At 38.7% G+C, this 13,076-nt stretch overlaps 1 protein-coding gene across 1 annotated transcript; it reads left to right on the top strand.

The window, feature by feature from the left end:
* Positions 1–907: 907 nt before the first annotated feature.
* Positions 908–1,703, top strand: LOC147633004 (antifungal protein ginkbilobin-like protein). The gene is made up of 2 exons (XM_086805772.1): positions 908–1,045; positions 1,148–1,703. The coding sequence occupies exons 1-2, from the start codon at positions 953–955 to the stop codon at positions 1,571–1,573; spliced, it is 519 nt and encodes a 172-aa protein (XP_086661898.1). The 5' UTR covers positions 908–952; the 3' UTR covers positions 1,574–1,703.
* Positions 1,704–13,076: the final 11,373 nt, after the last annotated feature.

Here is a 13,076-nt window from a genome sequence, read left to right as displayed (position 1 = left end):
ATGTGTTTTTTTTTGGGTCCATGTATTGGGTCTTTCAAGTTTCTAAATGACTTTGAATGGTAAAGGACATGTATGCACTTCGCTTCTCTTGTCTTATCATGAAATGAAGTGTGTATCCTCTACTCAGCTAATTGAAGTAGTAATTGTAAGCTATTGTCACATGAGTTGCATGTAGCTTAGACCTTGTAGTCTATTGTTGTAAGGTGGCATATAGGCAAGAGGATAAGGGGAGATTACATAAACAGTTACATGAGTTTAATACCCCAAGCTCGATACGCCGCCTAAAGAAGGCATAGCTCCTACGAGAGTGAGCTTTTGGCAAGGAAAAGAACCAAAAAGATCTCAAGGTAAAAGTACCAAAGCTAAGGCAATGAAGTAGAACACGATGGATTGTTGATGTTTGTCATGCCCTTTTATGGCATTGTAATCAACCATTACTTTTTTAGGGTCATCAAAAATCACATTTAGACCAGGTAGAAACGATTCAGAAATTTTGTACAATCATGCTATTTTAAAAAGGACCACATCGAAAATCAACCTTGAGTTACACTTTTAGGTCGTTTTCACACGTGAAGTAAATTTAACTTTTGTCCCTAATCTGTTGATAATTCTTAGCCTGAGCGTTGACGATTCAAATTCTCCTCTATGTGGATCTTCTTGTCATCATTCAACGCACTTAGGAGTTCCGAGTGGGTAAACCCATCGTTGAAAACGAGTTTGTTCCTGTCTGTATGAATGATGGTAGAAACAACAAACAACCGAAGTCAACTCGAGCTCGGCTAAGCAAACCTTGATTCATAATAAACACGCAACGTATTGCTTTTTGTGCTTTTTTTTATAAGCTAGTAGGCAGTTTATATTCAAACTGTACCACCTACTCGGATCGCACTAAGTTTTTCTTCGGAGATGGGGACCTTTTTCCATTCAGTCACATTTGAAATTGTAGCTATAAATGTGTGGTGCTACTGCCGTTGCCTTCATCATCGAGCGAGATTTATATCAATCTCGTCTTGTGCACTTCACCCCGGGTCATCCCGTGATTAAGGTAAATTATTAACATATCCTGAGGGAGATAACTATTCGACCTGTTTGAGGAGTTGGCAATTCACCTGTGTTAAAAGTTATAGGACTTGATCTTGTCTTGCAGTTTTCGAGCAAAATGGCGCGCGCCGTGGCGATTCTGCTCGTCGTGGTATCATGCGGCTTGCTTTGGGCGGCTGGGTGGCCTTCTGCTACGGCTGCAGCGGCGGACACCTCGTACGTGTCGAGCATGTGCAACACGCAGGGCATCCCGCAGGGGAGCGCTTTTTGGGGCCACCTGGGCGCCCTGCTAGCCGAGCTGGTGGAGAATACCCCCTACACGGAGGGCTACTCCTTCAAGACCCGTTGGGGCGGCGGCAATGCGCCCGCCTTCGGCCAGGCCGGATGCCCGGCCTCCGTGTCCAGCCCCTCCATCTGCGAGCAGTGCCTAAAGCAGCTCTCCACGGACATCTGGAGCATCTGCAACAACGCCATTGGAGCACAGGTCTGCTACCACGACTGCTCGATCCGCTACGAGAACTACTATTTCTAAACAGGGTGGAGGGGGACCTTCCCTTGAAGCGCTTAATTACCTAGGGGTGGAAAAACAATGTGAGGTCTGAAGGCTAAATGCCCTATGTGAATTTACATACATGAATTACAGTAAAGAACTCTTTGTTTAATCTGCTTCTATATTATGTCTTCAAATGTTTCTTTGTACAATATTGGGATTCTACAGCTCTCGCTACCTAGGGTCATGTGAACTACTTAACGAACCCAACATGCCTACCTCACTTCTTTCCCCAGCCAAGTTTGTTCTCTCCAAATGTTTTCTTTGAAATTTTTCATCTACTTCATCATCATGCATTCTAATATTTATGTCTTCTTAGGTAGCTATTATTTAACTACTATCATGATTGCTAAGTAGTGAACTTTGATTCAGTAATAGCTAGAAAGGGGGCGTCACATTTTTACTACAAATTGAATAAGGCTTCTTGTTCTGGTGATGGGGTGGGCTCAAATGGTAGTTCTGCTGGTAGCTAGCCAAGTGCCATATAAAGTGGCATCAAGAGACAATAAAAACAATGCCATTATATTTTAACCTCAGCTTTCATGCTAATAGCATTAATGTTTTGGAATTAATGCATTCCCACTAGAAATATCATTGATGGCACAAACTGAAGAGCACGTCTTGTGCCCATTTTAATCGATCCATCCCGCTTGTTTTTTTATGAAAAATATATGGATGGGATTGGAGAAAGAGCTCGCATGCTAGGACTTAAATCCAGGGAAAAAATTAGTAGATCAGGATGCCTTTCTCTAACGCTATATAACCCTTTTCTGAAGGAAAATAAGAAAACAACTTTAGTCTCGTACATGTATCACCTTCAAGCCTTTTTCACTCTATCAATTTGTGAGTTTATGAAAATAGATTCCAATTCTTACTTAGTTATATCACTCCTTCATCTACCATCATGAAACTTAACCTAGTATCACAATGTCAACGTTTTCTAGACGTATGTGTCTAGCTTCCCTTACTCATCTATTTTAGCTTCTAAATAGCTTATCAAAAAAATGTGTAACTTCTTTCGATCGATCTTTGGAAAACCCTCTAGCTATGCAAGATAGATAGGTTTCTATAGAAAATTTTATTTCTGCTCTTGCAAATTTGTATAGAAATTGCTTTTCTACTATTCCAAAGCTATGTACGTAAATTGATATCTCCCTCTTTGCCTTTTTAGTCTTTTACAAGTGCATGCAGCATGTGCAAATGTTTCCTTGTGCACCTACATCTCCACTATGAATTCTAGTTTTCAAGGCTAAGAATCTTTCTAGGTTGCTCCACTATTCAAAAGATAATCAAGAAATAATAAGCCTTTCTATCAATAAATTTAGTGCTGTCCAAAGTGCAAATGAGAGGTATTATCTTATATTCAAATTTCCCATCTTCTATCTCCTTTCCTACTCAATGGAAAGGCTTCATGGCATCGAGAAAGAAAGCATAGATGTATGGAGTTCTAACAAACCAAGGCCTTCCATAATCAATTTAGCATATTGGCATAGAGTGGAGCACATTATCTCCTCAACCTTCCTTCCAAAAATCCCAATAAACCGTGATGAGAACAAAGCTTTTAAAAACCATTAGATCAAAGTTCAATGCCCTTCAAGTGCTCTTTTTGATGCATCATTTTCAAAATGGGATATGGATATCAATCCTCAATCTAGGTATGTTGTTATTTATCATGTATACAATATTGTGATATAATTTTCAGACTTCATTGATTGAGAGAATGTGCTTATACGTTTTTTGCAAAGGTGCATAAGAAGCTACCCAATATTATTGGAGAGAGGCAAGTGGAATGGTCTCATATGACTAATGGGCCCAAGGCCAATTGACCAGCCCATGGACAACACTTGTGATAGTGTGAAAGGGGGGTCATGTATATATGCCACATGAACCATATTTTTGGTACCTTTTGATAATCATGAATACACAAGTCTCTTACTTTCTCTTGTTAAGTCAAAACATTTTTACCCTACTTCCCCCTTCGTGCTTTATTTTGATGCCTATGGAGCTTTTTTAGTGCTAGAAATCTTAACCATTGATCAACTTGGAATATTGGCCATGCTATAAGCTTTGTACTAAGCTCCCTTATGCTCACGTTTCTCACGAAATTTGCCCATGAGGCTGTAGTTCAGCTGCACATTTTCTACACCGTTTGAGGAGCCACAATGCTTAAAATTGCTTCAAAGCTATGGCAAACAAGATGTTTAACATGTTAAGAAAACGTAATGCTCTAAATGGTGAGTGATTTGAGTGATTTTGGTCGTGAGGAGGGTGCCTATGATTCATGGGAGATCGGAGGCCAAAAATATCATCAATGCTCAGTACAAGACTAGCCAAAGCTTCAACAGATGTGTAAGCAAAGTTTCAATCCATCAATGCTTCAATTTCTTGGCTCTTCTCATATCAGGGTTTCCAAGAAATATCAGGTTTTTTTTTCTTATAAAATTTGGGAATTTTCTTCAACAATCTTCTTCATCATGCTTTGCTAAATGCATGTGTGATCAATTTATGCATGAGCAAGGAATTTCATGAGCAATTTCCTCCTCTTGACATTTTTAAATTTCTAAAAAATTGGGGTTTCCCACATACTTTCATGGGATCCAGGGCATTCTTTCATGGGATCCAAGGCATTCAATCTCATCAATAAGCCTTCCTCTATCATCCTATGTCATCCTAAGCCTTCCTCTATCATCCTATGTCATCCTTGCTATGTCATTCAAAATTGGGGTTTCCCACATACTTTCATGGGATCCAGGGCATTCAATCTCATCAATAAGCCTTCCTCTATCATCCTATGTCATCCTTGCATCAAAATGGATAAGGGATTAGGGTTTATTGGAGAAACAAAGTTTTAGGGAAAGTTCCCTAAAATTAGAGTTTGCCTTGGACTTCTTTTTAATTTACATGCATGGACATATGCCCATAGGTCTCATTGATCATGTTATGCATTGATTGCATCAAGGGTCATTGAAGTCAAATTTTCATTCTCTTTAGGGGTTTCCTTGTATATTTTACATTGAGTTGTTCCCACATAAGGTAATGGGGATTGAGGACATCAAGGAGCACGATTGTATTACTGAATAACCTCTTTTACAAAATTAACCTCGCATATTGGATGGCCATGGCATGCAAATATAAGTGCCAATTATAAGTCAATTCATATACACTTTCATGTTCATGCTATACAACTCACACACACTTGTATTCACATTTCAATTCCTAGTAATCAAGTGATGTGTGAGGGTACCTCGACATTTGGAGGAGAGGCCGGGGGGGAGTATGTCTTGAATCCGCCTCTTGTGAGTGCCTTGGAAAAGAGGTAAGGTGGAGTATTCGGTACCGGTGGTGAAGACATGGTCCCAACTTGTGCCTAGTTTTGACCTAGGTACAAGAGTGGAAAGAGCTTGGTCGGGAGACCGGCAAGCTTCAATGCCCTACATCGATTTCCAAGTGCCTATATAAAGGATGCATTTTCTTGGGCAAGGATTTGACAAGAATGGGATATAGTGTAACAATTGGTTTTCAATCGAGTTTATATAGAGATTTGCTGCAAAAACAAAGGAGATGCTGCTGAAATTTGGTCAAAATCAACCATGCATAAGTGCAACCTCCTAAAACCCTAATTCAGTCTAGAATCGATAGATCTCATTTGAATGGTTATACATATCTTTAAATCTTGTACTAAGGGATACAATTAAAGCTATCAAGCACTTTAATTCCGACAACGATTGCTTGTCTAATCATAAGATTCTATAGAAAGTTTAAGGGGCCCAGTCAAAACAGCACTTCATATTGCTAAAGTGAGCATAGGGTTAGGTTCCCCATACCCTAAGCTTACCATCTAGCCTTAAACCTCACCAATCGAACACCCACCATATCCACCACATCCATTTTTCCGCTGGATATCATGTTTTTGTAGAAATTAGGGTTTCTAGACTTAACCAATTTTGACATCATAGCTGGATACTATGCTCTTTCCTTATTCTGGCAAGCTAAAGACTTCAAGAATTGGACTCTGTTCACTTTGTCAAAGTGGCAAATTACTCACTGGTTGACTTTTCAAAGAAGTCAAAACAAAGAGTACTTGTGCATTGACCTTGGTCAGAGTGATCATACACGGGGGTTCTACATGTCATTGCCTTTCTATAGAGCTATATAGCTTGTAAATCAAAGTTTGGGAACATATCCAACTTGGTCGTTTTTCAATGGCATCCAAGTCAAAGACCAAGGCTGCTTTCAAGGAAGTATTTGAGCATGAGGGTGGTGTTCTGGAAGCAAGGCAAGATGCAAGACAAGATGCTCAAGAGCATGTGTAAAGTAATGTTGACTTGCATCAAGGGTCACACATACCAAAAGGTTTCATTGAGAATCAAGGGATTACAAGTGCAATTGATGGAAAAGATATATCTTGATCAATAAAATACTATGAGCAAATTGCTACAGCTTATGGAGATCTTAGGGAAAAAATCTCAAGATGATGCAAGTGAGGAAAATTTCTTTAACCGCTTGGATCAAATATTTGTAGCCATGAATCAACAGTTCCAAAGAGTTAGTGACACTTTGCATGATGGTTTTGTTGCGATTTAAGGAAGGGTGCACAAAAGGTTGAGTATCTTGGACAAATAGCATTCTTCTCCATTATTGGGGCACATGGGTCTGTTTAAGAAGGTGCAAAAGAGTTTTTATTAGAAAGGAATGTGGAAGGATGTGTATACTTTTGTGACAAGTTGCTTGCCTTGTCTTAATAAAACAAGGATCCCACGCATAATCCCGGTGGTTTGCTTCAGCCTTTGCCTATCCCCGATGGCAAATGGACACACATCTCCATGAATTTCATCATAGAGCTTCCTCATACGACGAGGGGATGGGATAGTATATATGTGGTGGTAGACCAGTTGACAAAAGTGGCACATTTTGATTCCTTCCAAGGTAAAATTTTCAGCATCTATGGTTGCAAAACAGTTTGTGGATCATGTGTTCAAGTTACATGGAGTGCCATAACAAATTGTTAATGGCCGAGATGTGAAGTTTATGAGTTCATTTTGGAGGACATTGTTTGAGATCATGGGGACTATTTTGACACCTAGTGTAAGATTCCTCCTCAGCCTGAATAATGAATAAGATTTTAGCTTAATCCCTTGTAATCATTTCCTATTTCTAAATACAAAAAAATATTGTTTTTTCCTAGAGAGAAGAAAAATTTTAGAGAGAGGTAATTCAATATTGAGATATTTTTAGATATAAAAATTCTCCTAATATTAAAAATATATTTTCCTAAAATAGAAGTTCAAAATAAATTCTCCAAGGTACATTAGGAATCAATTAAAAATGATATAAGTGACCTTAGCCTAAGGGTCTAGATTTTCAAAAAAAATTGAATTATGGTCCAATTAACGTTCCTATGGGCCAATAAGATTAATCCAAGTGTTCGGATGAGATAAATCTAATAAATAAAAGAAAATACCTAAAAATAAATAAATGCTCACATAAGATAAAGAGTTGTCTGAGTACAAGGTTTATTAGTTAAAAATTAAGAGTTATTACTAAAAAAATGAGATATTTTGGAGAAATGATGAATTTTTGGCACCTTGGTAAGGAGAGGGGGACCTTTGAGGTACGCGCCTCCTTCACATGTGTGGGAGGGTTTTTAATTCAAAAAAATATAAGATATTTTTATCTCTCCTCTCTCTTAGATCAAACTGGATCTAAATGGGAGCTAAACTGGTCCAAATCTTGTCCAAATTCAGCCAAACTAAAGCTGGAAAATTCTAGAACCTAGTTGGACTTAGTTAGTGGTCTCCCTCACCTATAAATAGACCATCATTCTTTTTTATTCTCATCTGTGAGCTATACCATGCCAGTATTACATTAAAATAATCATATTTTCTATTATCCCTTAAAAATCCTCTACTTTTAGAGAGATTGGAGCTTCTCTCTCTCTTCAACAACTCTTGGAGCTTTCTTCTCAACTCACTAAAGGCTTCACTTCTAGATAAAGAAGCAAGCCAAACCTAGAGATAAGAAGGAATTCCATGGTTTTTGTTAATATTCTCAAATGATTTCACTTCTCAGTCACTCTCAAGCTTGAGAAGTTTCTGATTAGTTGTTGCTAATGCAAATCAAGCTTTCTCTAAGAACTTTAATGATTAATTACAAAAAAAGTTAATCTTTATGCTTATTTTGAATGCTTTTTATGTATATCTCTCTCTCCCAAAAGAATAGTCATTCCTATGGCTAATTCTTTAGAAAAAGAATGCTTCTCATTGATAAATTCTTAATTCAAAACCAAACTCTAAGCTTGTTAAGCTAGAGGTTAAGAAAATAGTATTTTTATGCTTTTAGGTTAATAAAATTATGGTAAATTTATGATTTAATTCAATAATTTAGACTTAAGTTTAAGGATAGTTCTTCTATCATAATTGTATTACAAAGTCTTATTCTTTTCTATAAAAATTAAAAATTATCTGTAATAGCAACGAAGCTATGGCAAGAATTTTAGAAATTAATACATATCTTATTTTTATGCATAAGGCTAAAAGAGGACTTCCTACCGTATTTTAGGATGGGACATCCTATGTTAAAAGAATGATTTTCATCATATTCATGAGAAACTAATTTTTAGTATTTATACATAAATAATTAATTAAAGAAAAGAGAAATTTTTGGTAATTTTATTTTCATGCAAAAAGAGGAATTTCCATAATAATGAAGATCCATGTAATTAAATGGAAAAAGAGAAATTTTGGTATATTAAAATAATGGTTAATTTTTTTAAATTTTAAGAGAAATTTTAGATAAATTTATTTTATGCATAAGAAATTTTAAATGATAAAAGAGGAATTCCCATGACATTTGGAACTCAATCATTTAAATGGTAAAAGTGGAATTCTCGGAATAATTAAAATAATGGAGATTTTTATTTAATTTAAAGAGAAATTTTAGATAAATTTATTTATGCATGAGAAATTTTAAATAAAAAAAGAGAAATTTCCATGACATTTGGAATTCAATCATTTAAATAGTAAAAGTGGAATTCTTGGCATATTTGAAAAAATGGATATTTGTATTTAATTAAAAGAAGAATTTTTATGGTATTTAAGTAGAGAAAGGTTTAAATTAAATGTTGGTGAACAAAAGAGAAATTTTCACTATAATTCCACCTAGAGAATTAGGGTTGATAAATTAAATTGGTAGAAGAATATCTTTAGACATTTTATGTGGATAAATCACCAAATTGATATTTACCCAAAATTAGATTAAATAGAAGAAGAGTATTTTCATAAAAATCTGATATTCTCATATAAAACCATTTCTTAATCTATTATGGTTAGAATAAAATTCATAAAGTTGGAATTTTCTTACAGTTAGAAGTTCAGTAGATGTTTATCCGAAGAAAATCCTTGGAATCAAAGTTAGAAATAAACCGAATGATTTTGGTTAGACCACGACTGTGAGAGGGATGGTCAGTAAACTACTTGTCCATCTCGATCTGAATCAAGCAAAAAATTCGTGACCAATTCCAGTTCTTAAGACAAAGAATAGACTACCGTTGAATTAACCTAGTTTTTCCTTGACCGAAATCACCAAGAATCTAGTTGGACATTCAGTCAAATGATGTGGATTAAGAAAAAAAGGGTTTTTTGGAACCAATCTCAAACCGGGAATTTTACTTTCATAGAACCTCTCTTTTCTTTTAAAGGGCTGTTTTACGCCAGAATGCTGGAGGAAGCATTTGGTATGTGTTTAACTAAGAAGAGGCTCATTTTAACAGCTGGCAGGGAGTCGTCGAGGGACGTCGCTTGCGAGCAAAGCCTGCCAAGGTCTTGACCAGCCTCGGTATGGTTAAAATGGTGCGCTTCCGGTACAATGGGCGAGGATCGACGAAGTGGTCCCTGAGTGAAGTGCTAGGACACCTAAGTAGGATCCTAGTGGGTTTTGACCAGGTGATGCACGGTCTCACGGTTGCTAGGACACCCATGCGTACGTCGAGGAAGATTCGGATGAACTGAAAAGAATGACTTTTGTGAGTCAAATTTTGATATTGGATCTCGTTGGTTGACCAGCTGGTCTTCAAACGGAGAGTCTGGATGATATTTTTGTAAAACAATGGACTCAATATTTTGGAGGATTATGATCAGCAATACTATGATTTTCATTGAAAGATTGTTTTAAAGACAGCCGAATCTGTTATAATGGCAATTTCATATTGGGTGTGTACGTGGTATGTCTACCTTAAATTTTTTTTGAAACGCCGGCTAGGGGGCCTGGGAACTCTTTTCCTCGGTACTACCCGGGCAAAACATAACCAGATTTTTATAAAGGAACCCCACCAATACAGTGGTTGGGGCTGTTGGCTAACCCATGGGCCGGTTGGGGTTAGGCTGGATCGGGGGATTCTTGCAATACAAATAAGTTAGATTAAGTCCTAGGAAGACCCTTGTTCTGTGGGAGGGAGTCAGCGGCCGGCTGTGCCTCGTTTAAAGGAGGAAAAAGCGGTGATTCTATGGACCAAGTGCAAGTCTCTTCTTTGATCTTACCATGTGACTTCGGGTTCGGTCGGATCAGTTTGAATAGTTAAGACTTTGACTATAGAATAATTCTCCAGTTAGATTATTTTCCTGGAGGAATCGCATGTGCCTTCCGGGCGAGGGAAGTTTTTCCGGGCTCGGTTTCGGAGGAACCATCGAGCTCGGTTTCGGAGGAACCGTCGGGCTAGTCTCTTGTCCGGATATCTGTGGGTGCCCCGAGTGTGGATCCCTACCCCGCGCGTGAGGCTGACGCTAATTCTGTCGGCCGCCAGCGCCCTGGAGGGGGCACCACGAAGGGGGCGAGGGTCTCACAGCTGGTATCAAAGCTTTGTTTGAAAGCTAATAAGGAAAAATGAATTCTTATCAAAAATTTATAATAAAAACTTAAAAATAGAATTTACGTATTTTATTTTTATTTAAGCTTCATTATTGAAGATTTTTAATTAAGAAATTTGGTTTTACAGATGGAAGTTCCACACTTATCTGGTGTTCCCGACCTCACCCAGTCACAAGATATGACTACTTTCACCTTCCAGTATCTCATCTCTTCCACTACAACTCGAACGAGCCGAGCCTGACTCGCAAGCCATTTCGAGGATTTATATTTCCCTGACCCAGCGGAGAGACGGCAGCACAAGTGGTTTGTAGGGCAGTATGTCCACACCTCTTGCGACCAGCATGCGATGCTGAGGCATAATATCTCATTGGCCATGATTTTGATGAGGCTAAAAGTGATACATGGTGTTATTGTATATCACCCTACGCCTCGAGATTTTAGACTTTCCTGCCATATCTACAGACTTCTTAGTCGCTTTATTCCTAAAGGAGAAGATAGTAGCTCCCTTGATTTTGACTTTCTGAAGATGAGATACTCTATGTACATATTGCAACCTTTATTTAAATAAAGAAATGTTTTGTGGAAAAGTTTCTGTTATATAAGTGATTGTTTATTATATGACGAATTAATGAAGAAAAATCTGTTACTCGGACATATGTCATAGATTTCCAATAAGATCATTTATCTTGTTTAAGAAATTATTTTTCGAACCTCTTAAGTCTTAGGATCTCGTGGACAAAATCAAAATAAAAATTTAATAATGTATCATTTTTAGGAAAATCATGAGGCGAGGGAACCGTGGCCGACAGCCAGACCCTCTCACTCATGAAGAAGAGCTTGACCCTGAGGTTTGCAAGGCTCTTCACAAAACTCAGCCACCAGGACCCCTCAAAGGTGAACGAGAGAACTTGGGCGAGGCTGTGGAGAAGCGGGTTGAAGCCATGGAGGAATATTTTGATGTCACCAGATACAACGAGAGGACCAAAATGGCTCTTGCTAGGCTGAAAATTGTGGAAACAGCCAGGGTGGCATGGAGAAACCATTGCAACACCAATCATCTGGATAGGAATACCCAGTCCTGGAATGATCTTTAAGCCTATCTAAGGAAGAGATTTTGTCCCCCCCGGATTTTTAGAAACCAAGATGAATGAATTCTTAGAGCTAAACCAGGGGAGCAAAACCATTGAAGAATATCATCGGGCGTTTTCTCTTCTCCTCAAGTTCTCACCACCGCTAGACGAAGAGCAACTTATGGCCAGGTTCATTCGGGGAATGAACAAACCTTTAGACACGTGGTCAAGAATGCCAAGCCAGTTTCTATGGCAGAACCTATAAGAATGGCGAAGGACTTTGCCAAAGACTTCATCGTTAAAGTCTCACCAAAGCCAACTCCCTCATCGTTCAAGAGATTCCAGACATCGGGAAGTTCTTCCAACCTTCCGCCTCCAAAGAGACACCAAGGTCCCAACCAGAATCTGGAGTCAGGAAGTTTTAGGAATGAAGGAAGACCTTTCCCTCGAAGTTCTTTCTCAGGAACTCCGGTTCTTTTTCAAGAATGCCAAGGGAAGAGCTTCAAAGTGAGAACAATTGCTTCGGATATGTCAGGGGTTTGGGCACCAACTCAAGGATTGCCCATCTCCTTCTGAGGGTCCCAGAATTCAGAGACAAAGTCCTTCGTATCAGTCCCCCCCCTCGGCGCCAAAATCACGGCAACCCCAGAAGAGTACCAACTCAGCCTGTAGCCTCCATGCAAAGCAATCTCCGAACTCCCTCAGAATTGGGGAAACCAAAGAGAGAGAGTTCCACCTCAGACTGCAGCAGCTAGAGCCGTCACTATAGCTGAGGAAGTGGAGGAAGAAAAGGACAAATCTATGCCGCAACAAAGCATCAGGGGAATAACCGCGTCAATTTTCAGTCCTCCAAACTCCAGTAGAGTACCAGGGTGAGAAATTCAAGCTTTTGATTGATTCGGACAGCAGTACTCATTCTTTTATTTCCCCAGGATGTCTGCATAGGTTAGTCCTAAATCAAAAATCAGGGAAACCTATGCAAGTGGAATTGACCACTGGAAAGATTCTTTTCACACACCTTGAGACAGACCTTATTCAGTTTAGTCTAGATGGGAACGTAACAAAGTGCCATTTCAGAGTCCTACCCTTGGGAGTCTATGATGGAGTCCTTGGAATGGATTAGCTCCATAAGAATTAGGCTGACATTCATTGTCACAAAGGAACCATCTCTTTCCTTGACCTTCACGAGAATAAAGTTCAAGGAATTGGAATTTTTGGATCCCCAGTGCTGCAATTAGTCAAGGCTTCTAAATTGTTAAAAGGGCTCAGAAAGAGGCAAGCTGTTTATGTCGTGAAGATGAATCCAGTAGACATACAATGCAAGGCTAAAGAACCAGAGTGGTTAAGTGAGTATGCAGATGTGTTCCCTGAAGTGCTAACTGAGATGCCTGCATCAGTTCTATGGCTTCAGGGACTGGAATTTTGTATGCACGCTGGGCTACTAGCTGAGCTCCGGGGGTTAACTCAATCTCATGATCTACTTCGTCTTCTCACCAATAACACAAGACACATTAAATCTCACTTATCTACCCATCACGATGCGACCAGAGCTC

The sequence above is a fragment of the Cibotium barometz genome, chromosome 12 (assembly GCF_041138505.1).
Source record: "Cibotium barometz isolate CiBa-2024 chromosome 12, ASM4113850v1, whole genome shotgun sequence".
NCBI classification, from domain to species: domain Eukaryota; kingdom Viridiplantae; phylum Streptophyta; class Polypodiopsida; order Cyatheales; family Cibotiaceae; genus Cibotium; species Cibotium barometz.
Note: the sequence above shows the minus strand (reverse complement) of the source record. Positions and strands in the feature narration are given on the sequence as shown.

Excerpts from the sequence above, each read along its gene's own strand:
- LOC147633004 (XM_086805772.1), top strand. The coding sequence starts at position 953 with ATGTGTGGTGCTACTGCCGTTGCCTTCATCATCGAGCGAGATTTATAT. Across the intron at positions 1,046-1,147 it reads CGGGTCATCCCGTGATTAAG|TTTTCGAGCAAAATGGCGCG; the intron begins GTAAATTATTAA and ends CTTGTCTTGCAG.